Source organism: Meleagris gallopavo, chromosome 3 (genome assembly GCF_905368555.1).
Source record: "Meleagris gallopavo chromosome 3, MGAL_WU_HG_1.1, whole genome shotgun sequence".
Lineage (NCBI taxonomy): Eukaryota > Metazoa > Chordata > Aves > Galliformes > Phasianidae > Meleagris > Meleagris gallopavo.
In genome coordinates this window covers 2777242-2800742 of record NC_139406.1, presented here as the reverse complement: position 1 = coordinate 2800742, position 23501 = coordinate 2777242, and the positions used below count along the sequence as shown (strand labels likewise).

At 38.1% G+C, this 23501-nt stretch overlaps 1 protein-coding gene across 5 annotated transcripts in view; it reads right to left on the bottom strand.

The window, feature by feature from the left end:
- Positions 1-6539: 6539 nt before the first annotated feature.
- The window catches only part of TPPP (tubulin polymerization promoting protein), a 55416-nt gene continuing 38454 nt past the window's right edge, over positions 6540-23501 (bottom strand). For 2 of the 5 annotated variants that reach the window (XM_003204706.5, XM_010708260.4), the window contains exons 4-5: positions 15481-15671; positions 6540-8366 (exon numbers count right to left, since the gene is read on the bottom strand). In XM_003204706.5, the coding sequence (XP_003204754.2) occupies positions 8177-8366; positions 15481-15671 (381 nt within the window). In that variant the 3' untranslated portion in view covers positions 6540-8176. Of the gene's footprint in view, positions 8367-8830; positions 14013-14566; positions 15672-23501 lie in introns of those variants that run through there. The other 3 variants (XR_014882235.1, XM_010708261.4, XM_085220050.1) reach the window with 3 other exon arrangements.

The following is a 23501-nucleotide window of genomic DNA, read 5'->3' as shown; positions in this document are numbered from 1 at the left end:
GATATATTACAGAGACATACTTTGTTATGTAGTACTTATATTCTTAGAGGATTCCGTATTATTTTGGAGTCTTTGAATACATGATGATGATAAAAAAAAGGAGAATCCATAGCCCAAAAGTATGAGAACAAAAAGTCAACTCTTTTTTCTGACAAATAGCACACCACAAAATTAGTACTGTTCCTATAAAAATCTTGGACTAGGCTTTCAAAACACTGTGAACATTCAGGAGACTAACTTACTGTGTATTTCAAGAATGCTGTTTGCTCCCTGATCATCATTTACTGCCTTTTCCCCTCCCCATCCTTTCTTCTTCATGGCATTATAGCTACAAGGCAAAAAGAGGAAAAAGTTATCGTCTCGCATTCATCACCACTCCCTAGGTGTGACATGAAACCTCACAGTAAAAACAGGTTGCCCGGTCAATGCGGAGTACAGAATGACCACTGTCATGCTCCCACAGATATTGTAAAGCCACATAATGACGATGTAGTAAGGAAAAGCAGAGAGCTATGCACGTTTTTTCACTCAAAGTAATCACTTACATGTTTCTTTCAAACAGTCTTCTGGATATTGTCCTTTTCAGAGAATAAAGAGTCCAGTAGGCAGAAGTGAGGAGATAAAACACCGTGACAAGGGGCACAGAGTGGAACACAGTAAATTCACGTTTACATGTACTTAGAGAAATAGAAGTAGGTAAGTGATAACAAGTAGCACGCAGGAAAACTCAGTAACAGTCAGGGTGGTAGGAAACTCACTTTGAATTCATGAAACAAGGAAGGGCTGGCATTAAGTTATTTAAATCTCCTCATTCACAAATACTGAAGCTATATTCTTTTGTATCAATTTCTAATTACTAGATTTTGAATCGTACCTGTGTTTGAGGTTGATCTTCAGTGTTTTTCAGGGTCTTCTAGTTCTCCATATCTCTGTTTGGACTTTTGAGATTCATTATGCCAGCCAATCCTATATTTGTGTTACTGAGATTACCAAGTTAGCAAGACAACATTCAGCTTTTCATGGAAATAGCAGACCATGGTAATTTTCATCCAAAAGTCACTAATTTAGCAAAGTCAGAACTCACTTTTATTTCTGCAACACAGGAAATCATCCCATATATTCCTCCACCTGCATACCAATAATGGTGATTGCTTATAAAACTGTATTAAACTAACACATATCATTCTGATGAAAAAAAATGCTCTACTCTAAGCACCCCAGTAACCATGATAACACTTTATTCGGCAGGTGAAACATCACAAGCATTGCTTAGGTTTGTGAAGTCTTTATGATTAGACATAACTGCATAAAAGACATCAGACCAATGTTTATACAGTTCGGTGACAGTTTGGTACTGCTCTCCTATCCAAAAATACACAAATTGATCTCAGGATCTGTAGAGAGGTGTGCTGATGTAAAAAGGAAACTGAGAGCAAAATAATTGTAGTTAGTACAGTGTATCTATGAAGCCAAGAAACTACAGTATAGCCTCCAACTTTCATATTTAAGAAGTGCTATAGTCAAAAATCTTTCATTTTTGAGTCCACTTTTCAGCTTAGAGGGTAGAATCATAGAAGCTATACAAGTGCTTGAAGACGAAGTTTCGTCTGGGCTTTCCATGTTTAATGATAAAAGAAGACTTGGTGTCACATATTCACTTCTGCTAACTCCCTGTCATAAAATTCAATAGATTCTTCATCAGCTAATATCAGACAGTTAAGGTACCTGCAATATGAAGTACTTCCAGTAGTCTATCTTCAGGTAAATTTGTCATTAACCTCGGGTAACCCTGTTTTCTTGGTTTTATAATGTCATAATTCGGGGGGGGGGGGGGGGGGGGGGGGGAGGAGAGGGGGGAAGAGGGGGAGAGAAGAGAAAAAAAAGGCTCAAAAGGAAAATATTCAGAAAGAATTTTATGCTCAAATATAGAAAACAAATGACATGAAACATACAAAAATATGCATGAATTATTTGTTAAGCGCATATATATACATATTTGGTCACTACTGCTTTGTGTTTGTATATTGTAATACAAAGTATTAATTTAACAGCCAATAAGTAACTACTGCCATCTATTGGAGAAATTACAAAACCATAGAAATTACACTGCCAGAAAAGTAGAGAACAGTTTTCTTACAGTGGGGGAAAAAAAGGCCCTAGTAGTCTATAACATACATGTTTCAAGAACAACATCAGTGGCTGTTGCCTTGTGTATAGATTACCAATAGTTATAAACAAAGCAATATTTGTTCTGTTTAATTTCAGAACAGTTGTTAAATGTTGCTTCTAAGATACCAAGAAATTGTAATCAACTGCATGTAACACATAGCTATGCCAACAGTACAGTGCTGCATATTACATCCACTCTTCAACTTGACCTCTGACAGCTTTTTTCAATAGCAGATTCCACAGTATTTGGATATCTTTACAACATTTGTCCAGCTACAGGTGTCCTAATACTGTTCAGTTTTGTGGCACAGACTGCTCCCACTGAGTCTTGTTCCTGGGAACAACAACAGTGAACAAAGAATTCACAGCAGTCAGCCTCAGAATTTTTACTTCTTCACAATGCATATGGTAGCATCAGCAGAGACCCGGAAGGTATGAATTAGTGACCTTGAGGTTACAGCAAGTACCAGATGATAGTGAGTGACCACTATCCTGTCCAACTCTGTGGGCTAGGTGACGTCAAACTTTTATTTCTCAGATGGTGACTCAACCACCTCCCTAGGGAGCCTATTCCAGTGCTTAACAACCCTTTCTGTAAAGAAGCTTTTCCTGATATCAAACCTAAACCTCCCCTGGTGCAACTTGACGCCATTCATCCTGTCACCTGTCACCAGTGGGAAGAGACCAACCCCGCTCTCACTGCAACCACATTTCACATATTGGAAGAGAGCAATAAGGTCTCCCCTCAGCCTCCTCTTCCCCAGACTAAACAGCCCCAGTTCCTTTCGTTGCTCCTCATAAGGCATATTCTCCAAGCACTTCCTAAGCCTTAGAATCATAGAATGGCCTGGGCTGAAAAGGACCATAATGATCATGAAGTTTCAATCTCCTGCTAGGTGCAGGGTTGCCAACCACTAGAACAGGTTGCCCAGAGCCAGTTGTTGCCCTTCTTTGGACCTGCTCCAGCACCTCAGTGTCCTTTCTGTACTGAGGTGCCCAAAACTGAACTCAGTACTCGAGGTGAGCCCTCACCAGTGCCGAGTACAGGAGCAGGATGACTTCCCTAGTCCTGCTCAACACACCATTCCTGATCCAAGCCAGGATGCCGTTGGCCTTCTTGGCCACCTGGGCACACTGCTGGCTCATATTCAGCCCACTGTCCATCAGTACACCAAGGTCCCTTTGGTGTCAGGCAGCTTTCCAACCACTCCTCCCCAAGCCTGTAGAGTTGCCTGGGGTTGTTGTGACCAAAATGCGGGACCTGACACTTGGCCCTATTGAAACTCATACGATTTGGCCCATTGTTCCAGCCTATTCATGTCCCTCCGTAGTGCCTTTCTCCCCTCTGGCAGATCAACACTCCCTCCCAACTTGGTGTCATCTGCAAACTTATTGAAGGGTGCACTTAATCCCCTCATCGAGATCATTAATAAAAATGTTGAATAAGAGAGGTCCTAAGACCAAGCCCTGGGAGATACCATTTGTGATTGGCCACCAACTGGCCGCCAACTGGATTTAACCCCACTGAGCACAACTCTTTGGGCCCGGCCATTCAGCCAGTGTTTCACCCAGTGGAGCGTATCCCCATCCAAACCATGGGCAGCCAGGTCATCTGTGAAGATGCTGTGGGAGACAGTGTCAAAGGCTTTACTGAAGCCCAGGTAGACCACACTGATAGACTTACCTTCATCCATTAGGTGGGTCACCTTGTCATAGAATGAAATCAGGTTTGTCAAACAGGATCTACCATTCATGAACCCATGCTGACTGGGCCTGATCCCCTGGTTGACCATTAATTGATCCATAACGTCTCCCAAGATTATCCATTCCATGACCTTCCCTGGCACCGAGGTGAAACTGATAGGTCTGTAGCTACCAGGATCATCTTTCTGGCCCTTTTTGAAGATGGGCATCATATTTGCCAGTCTCCAGTCCCCAGGACATCTCCAGTTAGCCAGGACTGCCAAAGGATGATGGAGAGTGGCTTGGCAACCACATCTGCCAACTCCCTCAGTATTCTAGGATACAAACCATCAGATTCCATGAACTTGTGAGTGTCCAGCCTTTGAAGCAGGTCCAAAACCATCTCATCATGGATTATGCAGAGCCTATTCTATTCCCCATCCCTATCTACCAGAGCAGGGGGCTGTGTTCCCAGTGAGTAACTAGTCTTACTAGTCCTAGTCAGGCAAAGAAGACATTAAGTACTTCAGCTTTATCCCGATCCTTGGTCACAAATTTCCCCTTCATGTCCAACAAGGGATGGAGATTCTCCTTTGCCTTCCTCTTACTGTTGATTTATTTATAGAAAAAAACTATTGTTGTATTTCACCTTAGTGGCCAAGTTCAGTTCAACTGGGCTTCGGCCTTTCTAATTTTCTCCCTGCACGGCATCACTACAAACCTGTAATCCTCATAAGTTCTTTGCTCCCTCTTCCAAAGATAATAAACTTTTCTTTTGTTCCCAAGTTCCAGCCGAATGTCTCAGTTCAGCCAGACTGGTCTCCTTCCCTGTCAGCTCATCTTCCATAACTAATAATGATTCAGGTCTGCCTTACTTTGTATTTTCCTTCTAGTTTTAAATGAGAATGAATGGGCCCTCAAAGACTTTGTACTTCTAGTTGGCCATGAACTAAAAACAGAAGGGAAGGAAAAACAAGGAGTTCCACAATGACCTTTCTGAAAAAAAATAAAACAAAAGTAAACAAACAAACAATTCCTCTTCATTCATAAGTAGAAGTGAAGAACTACACGAAATTGTTGCACATTTCCTCATTTATTAGCTGATCCTGAAAAGTCTGGATTGTGGCTCCTGCAATGAAACTTGTTTCAAATGCCGTACAATGAAGGAAAAGGCTACTTTTCAGTCTGAAACTATATGCTTCTCTACAAACGTGTGATATTCCTTTTATATCTCCATTCAGGAGGAAGATGAATCTAGATTTTCTACAGGAAGCAAACGATCTTTCTATTCTCTTCAGGTTGATGCATCCATAATAACTAGAAAGGTGGACACTTCTGAAGACTAACTCTAACCCAATAGTTATGCAGGCCTACATTACTATCAAGTAACATAAGAAAACATAATTCTTTGTGCTCCTAGTCAATTTAGCTTTTGTGTGCTTTTTGATTCTTGTGTCCCTAAATAATCTACATTACTGTAGGCAATATACTACCCATAGACAAGGTAGGGAACTACTTGTTTGCTGCTGACTTTATCCAGACCAGTTGAAAAGCTATGATGAAAAGTTACCCTAATTAGTACTTTTAGGGATTGATATTTTCTCTAAATAGGAAGTTATGATGGCACGATATGGATTATTTTGTTACTTTTGAGTGCAATTAACTTTTCACGTTATGATGCTAATAAAATAAAGATGTATAGAGATGTAAACCTCTTTTTTTTTTTTTTTTAATGTTTTTAATGTAGCAAGTGTCCACCATTTAGGTTGATCTAGATTCGTGTGAATCCACGCAAACTGGCAGTATGATTTTACATCTGCAACCAATACTGTAGCTGCTAACTTACATATAACTCACTCAGTTGCTGGCAGCACAGGCACCACTGTGATCTGTGGCACGATGCCAGTTTCTGGCATCACATCAATATGCATGTATGTACACAGAATAGAGTTGCCTCAGTCAGGAACTGAATTTACTAGGACAGTACAGCTAGATCAAGGGCATGGCTCCACAAGTGTACACCCAGCAACAAGTACTAGTTTATCCCTTACTACCTAAATAGCTGCCTTTGTTTTTTTTTCCATTTATTAGGGCTACTCCAAAAGTCTCCTATTTTATTATGCAGGTCCACTAAAACAGATGTGGATGTTTGTGATATGGCAGTAGAAGCTGAACCTTCCTGACAATACTCTGTATAATTTTTTTCCATGCTGCAGATGGTAGCAGAGATGCAGTCCAACAAAAGATGCATGACATGGAAAAGTGTATGAAGCAAAAATGTGAAACTGACTTCCTCCATGCAGAAAAAATTGCCAAACATTCATGGAAACCAAGCAGTGGATGTTAGCACAGTGAGGCAATGAATGGTTGTGATATAGCAGTGGCAACAGCAACAAGTGGATCACCTCTGCTAAGTGCAAATCTTTAAGAGCACTGCATGCAGGCTCTTGTTCCTCTTTAGCCACAATGCCAATGACTAGCTTTATTATTAAAACTAGGAAAAGAAGTGGTAAAAAAAAAAAAAAATTAAAAAAAATCTGTTAATAGTCAGAGAACTAGCTGTTCATGAATACATATTTTTTAATTTATACATTCATTAGCAATTTGCTTAACATCTACACTTTAAAATAATTGTTGCAACAAAGTTTAACAGCAAGCATAGTTTACTTCAAGAAAACCAGAAAACGATATAGTAACACATTTATTGATCACTTTACCAATTAAAGATACAAATTTAAACAGTCAGTCAACAGCAGTAACATACTTTACGAGAACTCCTGTTTTAAAAAATGGTGTTTACAGTATGGATTTCACTACAACTTCCCAAACCAAGCTTTTACTGTGCTATTCAAATCGCTGTACTTTAACTTTTTCCCTAAAACTTTGATAATAACATTGGAGACAAAATAGATTTTCCATTGTTAATACTTTCTTAGAATTTAAGAGACAACTCTGGAACGTTTAAAACATCCATAGCATTGTCATTACTATAACACTCACACTGATAAAGTGATATATTTAATACTTTCTAAAATTAATAAACAGTGTAAAAATATATTGCATATATATATATAATTTGTTTCCCTTTCCTGAAAAAAAAAAAAAAAAAAAAAACTAGTACAAACTAGTAGTATATGATCCCCCTTCAAGTTTATTTGTTTTAAAGATCGAGTAGTAGTAATTTTAAATTAACAGAAACAAAGATATGGAAAGAGGGAATCAATTTCGTGATCCCACAAAACTTCTTGTCATGCTTATTAAGCATATTAACCCCATTATAATGATGGTTCTATTTTTGCTAATGTCAAAATTCTCGCAGTGACTGCAGTGGTGGTAAGATTTTGCCTAGTGTGCTTTGCACTAGACAGTGCCTGGACCCCTCTACAATATGGTTAAAAGTCTTTGCTTAGGATATGTTTAGCCATTAGAGGTAAGATCAAGAAATGCTTTGCTCAAATTGTTCATTTGCAATAATCACAAAAAGATTTCTTGATATACTAGGGAGAAAAAAAGTAAGCTTGCAAGATTAAATAATCTTGCAAAGTTTTTACCATGTTGAAAATTCCACAGTGAACAAAGTAAGCAGCACAGCTGATAGCTAATATTAGAAATGTCAACAGTTATAAATACTGCAGGTAGCAGCTTCCTGGGCTTTTTTGTTCTGTTTTGTTGGGGTTTTTTTAGACCAAGATGAAAAAGAAATCAAAATAAGAGCAAGAAATAGTAAAATTCACTGAAGGCTTTCATCATACTGGACAGTACTCCATGGAAAACTATGTCAAGATCTACTTCAATTATTTAACAATTAGATTTTAATAAGTGTGCCAGGTAATCAAAACTGTTTTGCCTCTTTGCTTTACAGTCAGATCGTAATGGCATGCACATTCAAATTTGTGCAAATAAATAATCAAACCACCTAAATAAAAAGAAAAAATCAGGATAGCATGGACACATAAATAATCTAGCAAAGGAATAAAGCATGATGTGGATAGATTAATAAATGGTTAATGACTGAAGAAAACCAACCCCAAAGATTCCAAAAATATAATTCTGTATAAATATGTTCCTCTTGCAATATTTAAATCTGATACATAAAACCGTGCAAAGATTAAACATCAACATATGAGGGATGCTCTGAAAGTAATGCCTCCTATTTTACAGTGTGGGCCCATGACATCAGAGGTGGATGTTGGTGGTATGGCAGTAGAAGCTGAACATTCCTGCCAACATTCCATTCCATTTTGCTTCTGTGCAACAGATGCAGCAGAGGGGCGGTCTGACAAAATGGCACCTGGTATAGAAGTGTGGATGAAGCAAAGGTGAGTCACTGAATTCCTCCATGCAGAAAAAATGGTAACCACTGGCATTCGTCGATGCTTGTTGAACGACCATGGAAACCAAAGAATGGATGTGAGAACAGTGAGGCAGTAGCAGCTGTTTCAGCAATGGTGACAGTGGCTTGCCTCTGCTGGCACAGAATTTTACAAGCACTGCACGCAGGCTCTTCTGCATGGCTGATAAAAATGCATAGTTAATGAGTGACTATGCTGAAAAATGAATATCTCATAGCTGAGAATTTACTCTACCAAATAGTGTTACTGAGCTCCTTGTACCTGTTGTAGTGTCCATGGAAATAAATAGGAGGCAGCACATTCAGAGGGGCCTACGTACTTACCCAACATCAACTATTTCTCTGCTTTACAGAAAGACAAATTCCTTTGTACTAAAAGCAACTTCCCTGATGTAATAATTTGCCAAAACTTACATATTCTGAACTCAGCACAAATACAAACACAGACACATCTCTGTTGCATCCTGTAACTTATTTTTGTTGATGACTTTGTCATTTCATGTACTACAGTGCTAACAAGTAGTCTGCCAACAGACTTACCTACAGTTTATGGGATAACTGCCCTTACATAAAGCCTTTATAAAGAGCTAGTATGTATTTAGGATAAATGTTATAGATATTCAGCATTTCACTTGTATTAATATTACTCTACTGAACACAGCACAGGCTGCATTATTTCACATTATTTAATTTCTTTGTTTAAAAATAACATTTGATACATTTGATCAAATGCAAGCATGCAGAAAATCATCCAACGTAAACTGGAGCTTCATCATTGTGGGTGAATATTACCATTCTTCTTTTTTTTTTTTTTTTTTTGGCATTTACCATCTACAACATCCAGAGTAAAATGTAAAGAGGATGAAGTGTTAGTACAGTTTTAGGGCTATATTTTAAATTAACTTGAATGCAACTTTATTCAAGTCTGCGACCTGTTCTGAAAAATGTGTAATACAAAATCTTGAATAAAAATATTTGAAGTCAAGTTTAAGTTAGCATTATGTGAATTACCTCACAGACCTTTACAAATGCTTTGTGCAAGCACCACATGCTTTACACTAACTCATAAAAAGAGATGCTTTAAAAATATATTTGAAAACTAATTCATTGGATGCTTTACCCACAGTGGAATGTGGAAGGTACTTACCATCTTTCTAGGTCAGGTTAGCAAGTTGGGCTCTCCAATGTCAATTTGTAGATATATTAAAAAATAATAATAATAATCCAAGACCAACAAACCAAAAAGCCTCCTCTGTACTCTAGCCACTCATCCGTCCCAAAATAATGCACATGCACGTGTGTGAGTATGATTACAAAGCAAAATTGTTATTACTTCTAAATAATTTTGGACTACCAGTATGTTATTTGTAAATCTGTCAAAAATACTCAGTAAGTAAGCTTGTTTTTTTTTTTTTTTTTTAATTATTATTTATTTATTATCAAGTTTGCTCTTGCCAAAATCTGCCTACAGTGGGCAATCAATTATTTGGAATGAAACAACTAAATTGATACATTTTCCAAGAACTATAAACAGTTATATCTTAAACTTGTTTTGAATCCCATCAGCTCTATGTGGATTTTGAAGAAATACATCTCAAGTGATATACTAAAACACACACACACACACACACACAAAAAAAAAAAAAAAAAACGAGTACATAACAGTTATTTGTTCCTGAAAATATAAATTGATTAGACAGTTAAGATTTGGAGGATCTGTCTGCAATATTCCTTAGCCTCCTGAAGCATCACAGCTGAGAAATCTTTTAGAATATTATTTTTGAGTTAAAAAGCAAGCATGAATGCAATGAATGGTCTCTCACTAGTTTTAGGATTCTGAAGACTTAAAAGGAGCAGCTCAGTCTATCATTTCCAGCTTATATCTAGTTAGCCAAATGGGCACTTGGGCGCACAAAATTAGTAACTCAATGTCCAAATGCTATTTATGGGCAAAACTCCAAATATAGGAGGTACACATCCATGTATCATGTACCACTCCTGACTAAGAATTTCACAGAAGTTTGAAATCTGTCATTATGTTTCAGGTATTTCATTTTCTAAAGGTTTATGCAAGGCTCAACTCCACAAACACTGTAAGACACTGTCCATCTCCTGCACCAATACACCATGATTTTGCACTTATTCAACTGATGACAAAAAACTTTGCACATATATAGTGAGTGTCAACTTACTTCACAAAGTTAGGTTAAAGAAAAATACAGAAGGCATAATTTTAAGATCTCTCGGAGCACTCAGAGGAACTACTGATTTATCCCTGACTCTCTCTCTCCTACTTCCTAACAAGGGAAGAACTCTTCTTGTCACAACAAGTCTATGTCAGATTTACTGAAGAATACTTTCCTCCAGAAATAGAAAGGGAGTAGTTGTACGTGTTAAAACATAAAAACACTCCTAGATCTCTACTTTCGTGTTATGGAGATAGAATGGTTTCCAACTGGCCCTGAATAGCTCCAGCTGCAGGATTAGAGCTTGGCCCTTTAAGATTTAAGGTTTAGGACAGCGCTTACATGGTTTAATTATTTTTCTGAATCTAAAAAGTATGTGTGCACACAAACTTGTACAAGTCTCATGTATTACACTACCTACCATCAACTAACAGACAAAGAACATAATATTCACACTACAAACAATGTACACAAAGCTGTAATTATTTTAGTGCACACACAAGGCTAACAGTCAGTTTAAAGGATATGTACTAGGTGCAACACATTACATTTTATCTATCATGAAAGTAAATGGTTTGTTTCTTGGCCAGTGCTAACAGAGAATTCTTACTCACGGATGACGGGCGCATGCCCCCAGAATACATGCAATTTCTGTAAAGCTAGTTTATATTCCAAACAGCTGATACTTATCATACATGCAGATACAAATAATTGAAGTTTATTTTGTAACTATGACAAGGCTTAAGAAAAAAAAAAACTTTCTTAACTACAACTTTAAGGTTTGGGTTTGGAGAAGGATACACAAGGACTCTCTTGATACCTCTCGCTTGCAAACCAAACTCTTAACTACTCAAATATTCTAGTTCTGGATTATCAACAAATTCCATCTGCTATAAAAATGGTATTAATTGAGCCAACAGAGGGAAAACATGACTGAAATAAATAATACATGAAATTCATAATTCCGAAAAGTTATCAGATGAAATTTTGATTGAGGTAACATCAGTAAAATACATAGAAAACATCATACTTCAGTCAAAAATATCTTTGAAGGATAACTTCTATGTTAATGAAGAACAAGGTGTGACACATCAGTAGTTTGGAAATTACCCTTTCACTTTCCTCAAGTAAGAAAGTGGCCAATGTTCCGCATTTCCTTTGGTCTTCCAAGTACTTTGTTACAATTAATCAGAAATGTTCACACTGGACTGTTGAAACAACATATAATTCAATGTCTGCCTTTCAGTAACAATATTGTGATAGCTTTGATAGCCATATAAAGGACAGTAATTTTTGTTTCTGATTTTCCATACAGGTATGACTATTGGAGAACTTTCAACAAGTAACTAAAACACAAAGAATAAGTAGAGGAATTAGCAAACAAGAGCTAATAATAGTAATAAAAATTCTTCTGCATATTTTACTTAAGATTTCCTATAATATTAGTCTTTTGTCTCAGTCAGGATTTGAATTTGTTCTTCTTAACCTGGTAAAGGTAGTCTTATTAAGATTGTGTACTATTATAGTATCTAAGGCTTTAATTTTAAATGAACAGTGTAATTTGAGTTTGTTCTTAAATACAGTTATCTAAAAGCTACCTGAACTTTTTGATCATGTTTATCTCAAAAGAACGTTCAGCAGTACTGAAAGCAAGATTATTAAGAATAGTAGGGTTTTATAGATGATATCATGTAAAAGAGCACTGCAGATGGGCTGCTGAAAATCAGACTGGAAAGTCTGAAGGAATGAATTTAGATGCCCAAAAAAAGGAGATGAGTGTAAACTTTATTGAGTACATTTCCTTACTTCAGGCATGTCATTTAGGCAGTCTAGAATAACGGTGCACAGGATGATGAGCATGCTCCACTGCACCTCTTGACATCTCCTTTCCCATAACCTCTGAGTTACAAGCTGTACTTGTTATCCTAACAGTACAGGGAACAGTCAATGAATAAACAATAAAATACACACTTGGCCTCACTTCCAAATAGGCCTGGAACATTAACAACCACAGCTAACATTCAAGCTATTACTTAGGCTTTTCATTACCCACCAAAATTAGTGAGAAAGTAAGAGCATAAATGGGTGGCTGAAGTTCTAATACACAGATATATATGTTGCATCTATGGCTCTATGGTTTTATGCTTTCATTCACAGCCTGCATCTTCTGTATCAATTGTAGAGAGGAAAATGTTTACAGATTACTACCTTTCCAGACACAACTTCCTTTCCTCACTGTCATATTTATATATAGAATGTATATATAAATATATATACATTCTATATATATGGAATTTCTTTTCATGCATTTGATAGAGATATAAACCTATCTAACTGCAACGAAGAAGAAAAAGTGTGTCCTTCAAAATAAAATACCACATGCTATCTGAAGCACCTTCTGAGGTCCTGATCCAAAACTTAATTTATCACTGTATATATTGCACAAATTTGCATCAGGTCCATACAAACTGTTTTGTTCTTGCAGGAATTTCATACTGTAATATAAAGTTAAGCTCTAGCAGACTCCTGACTAGTTCCATGAGCCTCTTCCAAGTATGCAGTTTTGTTCCATTTCAAGTGCCAGCTTGTATCTGTCCCCATTCCCAATTCTTTTGCGTGCCTTCTATATCTTATGAGTATGCCTATTTTGCTCATGCCATGGACTAGCAATTTAAAACCTACTAAGTCCGTAAAACCTTTCTAACCTGTCATTCCTCCTTCTGCAGTAACAGTTTGGTATCTGTATTTGTTTACTATAGAAAGCATATCACTTGTGCATCTTAGGTTAGGTATCACCTACTATTCCTGTCATGACAGCTAGCTAACAACAAACAGCAAGATCAAAAAAGTGTTGGAAGAGCTCTGCAATAGACCAGACCTCACCTTTGATTCAAGCACGGTCCAGATCTTTCCAGCTACCAATAAGTTAAGTCTCCGAGTCAATGGGAAGAACAGGGGTATTGATCATGCCTGTAACTTAGCTGAGGATTTGTCAAGAGTTAGACTTAGCCTTTTTACTTATAAAAAAAGCTATAGGCCTATCCCAAGGCGTTCCTGAGGTGCACGGGCATGAATGCTATATCACAAAGAGGGTTCTCCACAGTTAGCCAGTCTACAGCCATGCTGGCAAAATTTAATCATTGTTTGTATAACAATGTGCTATTTTCTTTTTCAGAGTCTGACAGGTAACCAGTGCAACAAAGGAGTCAATGCTCCTTCACTCCAATGAAATTTTTCTTCAGGAGCAATGAGTTAATCAAGACTTCAAAAAGCTTCTCATCCTGAGCATCCTTAGATATGTCAAAAATCTTCCCAGATAAGTAGAGTCAATCGTGGGAAAAAGATATTTAAATCCTTACAATAGCATGTGCTGAGTCTTCGGCAAACTTCCTTCCCTCCTCAAAACAAAAACCAAAACAAATTATAAACAAACAAAAAATCTTCAAGTTCATGAGGAAGTCCTTGTATTGACACATTACTGTTTTGCGTTCAGGCTGATGTATGGGTTCAAAGGGTCATTGGAGGCCGAATTACAAGAAAGGCCAAATGTCAGAAAAACAAAACATGAACAGGGACTGAAAACCAGTGCTCTTTCTGTATATAGGCCAAATACAGACTGTAACCTGCAAGAAACATGATGACACACATCAGAGTATACAGCTTATAACTCTGAATGGCATGCTGATCAGAGTAGGAGAAAAACTGTAAACTTATCAGTCTTTATCCACAGTCAAAACATTAAAATCAGTGCAACTTTTTGAAAATAAGCAAAGCAAAACTACTAGGAGGTGTTTTTAAATACTCCAAAATATATATTTCATAATTTTAAAGATAGAGTAATATGTCAGAGTACTTGTTCAGCTCTCACAGAAAACTGAACTGGCCTTTTCTCTCTTGTTTAACCAGTAATATGTATGCTACATTTACAAAGACAAAAAAAAAAAAAAAAAAGAAGAAGGAGGAGTGATTTTTATTCCTGTTAACTGTTTTGGCAATCTGAACTAGAGGCAGGTCACACTCAGCTGCCTGTACTTTAAGTGTGTGGAATTTTTTTTTCTATAGAAATGGAAAGCTATTCCCATCAATAAAATTACTCCCAAGTAAGGCAGCACAGAGAAACAAATCCTTTGGCTTCAGGCAAAACTAACAGAACACGTAGCCTGGGTATAACGGTACATATTTCTGTGCAATTAATTACAATTTATTATAATTAATTATGTGGATATTAATATTATATATTTCCTTAATACAAAAAGACTTAGAAGACTTTCTTAGTAATATCTTGTTCCTCACCCACCATGTTAGTACATTAGCTCCATCTAAATCCAGCCAGTCAGAAACACACTACAGTAAACACAATAACAATGCAGAAAAAATAGACACGAGGACAGTAAGGGTTGGTATTTTCCACCTCCTTCTGCTGACATAAATACATCAGAACCTGTATTGTCACAAAAATATTTTTTTTCCTTTCTTTCCTTTCTGTTCAGTCTTTCATAAATGATGTATGAATTTTACAGATTAGTGCCTTATATAATACAACAACTTACTCCATAATAATACACTGTTGAATCTTTTAAGGAAAGTGCCAGATCCCATAAAAGACATTTTTTAAAAGCCCCAAAACAGTAGTGAAATCAAACTGCCTAAGTAATGGCATACTTTTCAGAAATGCTGCTATGAAAGAACCTTTTTTCAGAGGGTTCTCTTTTACAACCTCAGAGCAACTGGATATTTAGGAATGTTTGAATTTTTTTTTTTTTTTTTTTTTGCTCGGATTGACAAAGTGTGGTATAACAGCTCTTGACATTGTTTTGTTCTTTTTGTCTAAAGAGCTCAACAAAATGATGTCCTTTTTGTACTGATACATTTACTTTTGCCAATATACACATAAGGAATGTAATGAAGTGGTGCTATGCTGCAAGTTGCTCAGCAGATGTTAAAATCAGTTCCAGTTTCTGAAAAAAACTTCTTGAACACATAGTCTTAGCATTCACAATAACTGAAACACATGGGACTCATCTATGTCATTCTTAAAAATATATTCTCTCTCTCCCTTTCTCCCCCTGTATTTTAAACCTTCAGCCTTACTTGCTTCCTTGTACTTTATGATCATATGTGCCTGCATGCTTATAGCCAGATACATATCCGGAAGTATCAACCAGATCTTCTCGGCCAGCTCTGCCTTTTCCTTTCCCACTGGGATCAAACCTCTCTTTGTGAGAACCGGTGAATTTTGATGTATCTGTAAGGCGTGACACAGTTGGAGAAGAAATCGCTTTCTAATAGATAAAAAAAAAAAAAAAAAGACAAGAAAATACACATCAGAAATCAAGTACACTCAAAACAGGTATTATTCACAGTAATGAAGCTAGCAATGGAGGGTATGTAAATTTCTATACATTTCTAGCAAAATTAAACAAAAGTATTTGTTTATTGCCAATATATATAACTACAATAATCATATGGCCAAGAACAAAATAGCACAAGCAAAATTTTGGTGGAGACTTTCAAGGTGAGATACTTCCGATTAGTAACAAAGTTTCAAGTACTGAAGACGTGAACAAGCCATAGGGAACTGCCATGTTTAAATCCCGTTAACATCCAAGCATAAAAGCCCAGCTCCAGCAATTTAGAATGTTTTAGCTTCAGCAAAACAATATAACTAGAATTCCTTATTTCAAGAGACTGAAATTTATTCTAAGCTCTAAGGGTTAAGAGAGAAGTAACAAATAAGGAGGACTGAATGTCAGACTTTCTCCCATGTTGTTTTGAGTAATAAAAAAATACTTAAAGTTTTGCTGTCTTTGAGACAAAGACAATGTGACTGCACAAATAAGGTATTTCACAGAAAAGTATGGGAGCACACTACATGTGTACTTGAATTGGGAACAGTCACTTTGATCTTTAAGTTTGTATTTTAAAATCAGAAGAGAAAGCATACTAAAAGAAAAGGGGAAAAAAAGATTTTTTATTCTAGTGAAAATAGCGCTAAGATGAATAAAGTAATACAATTTGGGTACCCTTGTTTGTGTTACTACATGTTAGGATGCGTTATATAGACAAAAGTGACCCTGGTTTCCTTGAAGTGAAGTAAACGTGCTGGGAAACACCTTTCATCAAAGGTGCTCCCCACCCCTCCCCATCTTCAGCCTAAATAAGGGTTCATTAAAAGCTAAAGGCTTTCAAAGTAACACATAGCTCTTCCACAGAATAACGTAGCTTGAATGTCTTGAAATGCTAAACATAAAAACATTAGAGACTTGGAAAACACGTACCAAGAGAACAGAATACGTAGATTAGCCTAGAATGAAAGCTGCAACTGAGTCTTGTTCACCACAAAAGCCACATATCCTCCACACCACTGTTTTGAGGGAATTTGTCTGCCCACATACGTTACTTAATGAGAATCTCATACTACAAACTCCTGCTTTTCTCCCTCCTAACATGTGCAATACTGCTGTGTTCTGCAGTGTTGCTTTTACAATATGTCTTGAGGGGAAAGATAATGTGGAGGAGGAGTCCTGTCACTGAAAGAAAATGACTTCTGGAGCATATTTTTCTTAAAACACACCGCTGAATGACCTTTGGGACCTTCTGCTCGGTAGTCTCAGAGTACTATTTGCAGGTATAGCCATTTTTCTGTATTGAAAACAGAAAATAAGACCGCCTATGAAGAAGAAATGCAAGAAAACATACAGCTTTCTCACACATATTGGCCTGCTAGCAACTTATAACCAGAAAACCCATGTTTACAGCTGAGCTAAGCAGGAAAAAAAAAATATCCTGTGATCAGAAATTGCGTTAAGCAGCTCAGCCAGGTAAAATGAAAATGCGATAGAATGTATAAGCTGACACATCGTGAGTAGCAAGGTAAAAACTCCCGGCCTGGTGCCCAATAAAGAATTTGTTCTACTTTCCTCAAAGTATTGGTAAATTGAACATGCAGTATACAGTCACAAGAGAACTCTGCCCACTGGAGATTATTAAAAAATAAAAAAATAAAAACAACCACCAAACGAACACACTTCTGTAAGACTGTCTCCTTCATAATGCTGTTTCATAGACTAGCTCTGAGACATGAAAACGTTCTGCTATAATTCGTTCTTCATCTGCAAGCACTTTCTCAATGTTCAGCAACACAGTCAGTTATAGAAAAGTGACAAAACAGCTCTATGCTTTAGCACCCCTATGACAAATCTTAAAAGAAAAAAAATCACGCTGGGACAATGGTTCTGACCTTTGTCTTCATATCTATTAACTGAAATTTTAAAATACTGACATGTGCATGTGTGAGAAGAAAAAAATGTCAAAACTCTAAATAAAAGGTTCACTGACACCACGGAAGAAAAAGAAACAGTTTTTGTCCAGAAAAAAAAAGAAAAAGGTTAAACAAAACCTAAAGCCCCAGAAAAAGCAAAATCACAAATCCAGACCAAGAGCAACAGTGATCCCACATCACGTGTTGGTGGATCAGAAGGCTTCCTATATCAGAGGAGTTACAATGCATTAAATAAGCATAAGAGCAATTACTGTGAGGTATAGAGACTTTCTCCAACTTGTTCTTAAATGAGTAATTGCTGAAGTCTTTCTTAAGTTGAACGTGAAGATCAGAGATAATAAACTGCCACAATAAAGTTATGCTATTCACCTCACTTCTCCCTTCTGTTCTCCTTTTGTGTTCCTGATGACAAATGCTTATATTAAAAGCAAAACATTCCTTCTCCTTTGGGTCACAAAAACATTAAACAGAAGGGCAGGGCTCAACTAAGCATCCTCCTTTTTTATTTTCAAAGATGATTTTGCCTCTGTAAATATGGAGTAGAACATACAGAGTATAAAACGTTTCTCTTTTTACTATTATTTTTTTCATGAATGGCCTTTATGAACTCAGTGTGCACACCTTCAATTTGTTTGCGGAAACAAAAGCATGACCAGCAGGTTGAGGGAGGTGACTGTGCACCTCTACTCTTCTCTCATGAGACCCCACCAGGAGTACTGCACCCAGTTCTGGGGCTCCCAACACAAGAAGGCATCCAGCACTTGAAGTAGGTCTAAACGAGGGCCATGAAGATCACTGGAGGGCTAGAGCAGCTCCCCTATAGGGACAGGGTGACAGAATTGGTAGTCCTAAGGCTGGACAAGAGAAGGCTCCATGGGGACCTTACAACAACCTTCCAGTATCTGAAGGAGACATAGAGGAAAGCTGGGAAGGAACGTTCTATAAGGCCATGTTGCAACAGAACAGGGGGAAATGGCTTTAAACTGGATGAGGGTATATTTAGACTAGATATATGGGAGAAACTCTTTACTGCGAGGATAGCGAGACACTGGGATAGATTGCCAGATAGATCCTGTGGATGTCCCCACTCTGAAGGTGCTCAAGGCCATCCCAGATGGAGCTTTGAGCAACCTGGTCTAGTGGGAGGTGTCCCCTGCCTATAGCAGGAGGGTTGGAACTAGATGGTCTTAAAGGTCCTTTCCAACCCAAACCTATGATTCTACGATTCTGTGATAAAATCAACCACCACCTCCAAAAACCCTATAGAGACTAAGCTGGCAACTAAAGGGAAAAAAAAAAATGTAAAACCTATTTTCATTATTAATTCCAGTTGGGTACTGCAAGACAAAGAAAATAAAGGGAGTGAGGGAAATAGAGGAAGAGAAGCTGGCCATCATCAGTGGAAGAAATACAAAAAATACTGTGACCAGCACAAAGAGCTGAATGAGGACAATTTCCACCTGAGCAAGTAAGCACTTACCTTCTTTTCCACTGTGATTCACAGACAAATGACTCTGTCTCATCGTATAGCAATTCTGCTCCTGATCACCAACTGCTGGAACTACTTACTATCTACAGTAAGTTACTTCATCTAGTTATACTTTTCTAGAGGCAATAAACTACTTGGAGCAACTTCCCTTTTTCCATTTTGTGAGCTTACAGAAGCCTTCATTTTTCTTCTGTTCTGTTTGCACATAGAGTTCACCACAAAGTGGGCATACCACAAAAGATACACGTGTACCTAAAGATTTTACCTCTTCTTTTTAAAACTCTCATTACAAAAAATGTTTTATTTTGCACAACAAACTTAAGTATAATGAATGTGTAAACTGATTGGAACACCAAGCAAACCTGCCAGCATACCTCCCAAAATATCAACACTTTTGTTCTTCAAGACCTTCAAGACCAATTCTTCCATTCACTCACATAATTGTTTTCATTAACACAAGCCTGCAGTATAACCTGTATTTTTAGAGGTATTTTCCTGGAAAGCTGCTTTTTAACTGTACCTCCAAATTGGTGGAAGCACCCCAGATGAGTCAGGAATGGTACGCATAACCATTCCCCATCCCTTTCAACTGAATCTCTCCTCACACTACAGTCACACTGAGAAGATAAGAGCAGGCCATTGTCTCAGTAGAAGCTATGGAAAGTAAAAAGGAATTGTCTTTATACCAATTGATTCAGTGGTTTAAAACAATTGCACAGCTTTTGTTAGCAATTCACTACTCTTTCTCACTTTGCAGAGAAGGAGTGATAAAATAGTGAGGAACTTGGAGTGTGTGGCATACAGGGAAGAGCTCAGGGAAGAGGGTTTGTTCACCTCCAGTGGGTGGGAAGGAAGGAATAACCCTTCTGCTGTTTTCAACAGTGGAGTTACAGAATAAACAGTTTAAAAGTGCACAGCAGAAGAAAGAAAAATATCTTTTTTAAAAAGGGAAAAGAATAGATAACTCACAATTTGGAACATGGGAAATTACAACTAGATGGGATTTTTTTTCACATGGAAAAAAATTCTTCACCACTAGGTGAAGAAATACCTTGTCCAGAGAGGTTTAGGGATTCTATGTCACTGGACATTTTTGCAGCTTAAAATCATAAAACACAAAATGACCTAGGTCAGAAGAAAACTGCATTTGAGACTGGATGCAACGCAAGCCTTTGCTAACAGCAAGGCTCAAAAGAGAGCTTGCTCAGAAACTACTACAGTTCAGCCACTGTATTATTTATTTGCTGGTAACATCCAGGAACTTTGTAAAGAATGACAACCAACAAAAAAACTTTTCAAAGAGAAGGTGGTTTTTTTGTTGTTGTTTTTTGTTGTTTTTTTTTCTCTCTGTTTGGTTTTTTACTATTTCAAGATTTTTTCAATTTTCTTTTCCCTGTTTTCATAAACACATCAAACTTGAAAGAAAAAGTTAGATTTCATAGATGCCTCTTCCTCTCGGCACGCAAAAAGAATGTGACAACTAACTCACTATTGAACGTACCCTGTATGTGGTATCACTTCCAAGAACAATTTCAAATCAGTAAGTTCAACAGTACTCTGACCTAACACCATCAATGTAAGGCAGTGTAATGCCTAGGTAAAAGGGCTGGATCATGTGTTGCACATTCAGCATTTAAAAATGACCCTTTCTTTTCCTCCCCAGTAATACTAGCTCTAAACTCCAGCTCTCAGGCATTTCAAGACTTACATACTTTGCACCATATTGTTGCACACAGTTTTCTTTAGCAGCAGTTTTTCAGAAGTTTAGATAGGTGCAATAAAGAAATCAATTGATAATAACAATAAATCTATAATCACATGCAGCTCACTGACAATGATGACCACTTCCAGAAACACTACTTAACAGTTCAGTAGTGACAGGCACACAAAGACTTTCCCTTTCTAAATATAAATGTTACTCATGTGTAACTATAGAACAATTAATGCTTTAGACAAAAAGAGACCTCAGGGGAGAAAAAAAAAAAGTTGAAAGGCAAGCTATCTGCTCAAATAGTCTGTTCCATGCCCACAGGCTAATCATTATCAGCTTTCTTACAATGCAGTCCAGGATCTTGATTTATTCAGATTCATAAATTCGCAAAAAAATTTAGGTTGGAATGAACATTTGAATACATATGAGCTTGTATCCAGTGCAAACTCGCACTTGCAGCAAGGCTTTATGAGCTTGCTCAGAAACTTATCCAGTCAAGCTCTGAACACCTTCAAGGATGCAGATTCCACAAGCTCTCCAGGAAACTTACGTCAGTATTTGACCATGTCTGGGGTAAAAACAACCACCACAACCAACTTTAAGAAAATCAAGTCAGAATGTACATCCTCCAGTCATGTGGCTAGAGATAGAAATATCATTTCCCCTTATCCTTCTCCAAGCCTAACACACCAAGTTCTCTCCACTTCTCCTCACGCATTACATGCTTCAGCCCGAGCATCGTGGTGGCTCTGCACTGGGCTTGTTCCAGTGTATCAATCTCTTTCTTGCACCAGAGAGTCCCAGACTGGATGCACCACTTGAGATACAATCTCACAGCTGCCAAATAAAAGGGTAGCATCGTTTCAGTGGATCAGCTGGCTATACACTTGCTCAGGCAGCCCGGATGTGGCCACCTTTTCTTGCTGCAAAAGTTCACTTGATACAAGGACTGTTACTGACTCCTGTTCAACATCATGGCCACAAGATCCTCTCCTGAAAAGCTGCTTCAAGACCTGTGGACCCCTAGGCTATTGTCTTACATAGGGTTAATTCATTACAGACCCAGGAAATTGCTTTTACTTCTGCTGAACTTCATGAGGCTTACCATCAGCCTGTTTCTACAGCCTGCCAAGGTCCCACTGAATGGAACCACTGACCTCCAGCATATTAACCACTCCTCCCAATTTGGAGTCTTTCACAAACTTGCCAAGAGAACACCCCGTCCCATCCATCTGCCTGGAAAGACCACAAGCTGCTGCTGGCTGACAGCTGGACTTTGCACTACTAACTGCATCTCCAAACCCAATAGATCAGTGAAAGTCCATCTGGAATTCCCCACTCATCATAGTGTCACTTTATCTAGTCTGTATCTCCCCAGTTTGGTGATAACGGGCTGCCTCTGAGGTCCTACTGACATCAAACTATACTATAATCCCTGTCCACAGCATTTATTAGACCCGTCCCTTCTTTGCCTTTGGAAAGAACGGTCTTGCTGCACCATCTGCTCCAAATCCTTTCCTTGCCCTTGGTATGTTTAGAAAGTGCTTTTGAGATAACTTGCTTCACAGCCTCCACAGGGACTGAGGTTATGGTACATGGCCGTAAGTACTTGGATATATTCACCTGCTAGCCCTAAGGATGTGTGTGATATTTGTGTTTTCCCAGTTATTATGAATCTCCAAAAGCCATGGACTTTTGAAGCCAACGGACAGCAGCTTTGCGGGCCAGCTCCTCTAGCACTCCTGAATGTAATCCATGTTGTCCTACGGACTTACACGTGTCTAATTGCTGAACTGATTCCTAATTCCATCTTCCTCTACTGTGGTTACTATTTCAGGCCAGGGACCTAGGAACCCCAAAGGTTAGTCTCTAGCAGTCAAAACTGAGACAAAAAAAAAAGCATTGAGCATCTCCATCTTTTCCATGTCCCTTGTCACTAGATCCCCATCCGCACCAATCAACACATGCTCTTATTTCACTACTGACACACTTAACAGAAACTTATTTGCCCTTCAGCACTCTTTCCAGCCTCAGATCCAGCTGAACTTTGGCCTACCTCATCATGTTCCCAATACATAATCCATACTCATACCATATAGCCTCTCTCTCCTTCCACCTTCTGTACACTTCCTTTCTGTGTGTGAGCTCAGTCACAATCTCCACATTCATCCATAAAGAATCAGTTGGACAGTTGCAGCAGGGAGTTGTGGTCAACAAATCTATGTTCAGGTGGAGGCAAGTGACAAGTCATGTCCCTCAGGTGTCCATCTTGGGAGCAGGGCTTTTCTACATCTTTATCAAAAACACAGGTAGTAGGATCGAGTACACCCTCAGTAGGCTTGCTGATGACACCAAGACAAGACAACAGAAAGAAGGGATGTGATCCTATAGGACCTGGACAAGCTCAAAAAGTGGTCCCACGTGAACTGAATGAGGTTCAACAAGGTCAAGTGAAAGGTGCTGCACCTGAGCTTGGGACAATCCCAGACATGTGTCCAGTCCAAGAGAAGTCATTGGGAGCAGCCCTACAGAGAAGGGCTTGTAGTCCCTGATGAACGTAAGCCAGCAGTGTGCAGGCACAGGCCAGAAGGCCCAGTGTATCCTGGACTGCAGCAAAAGAGGAGGGCCAA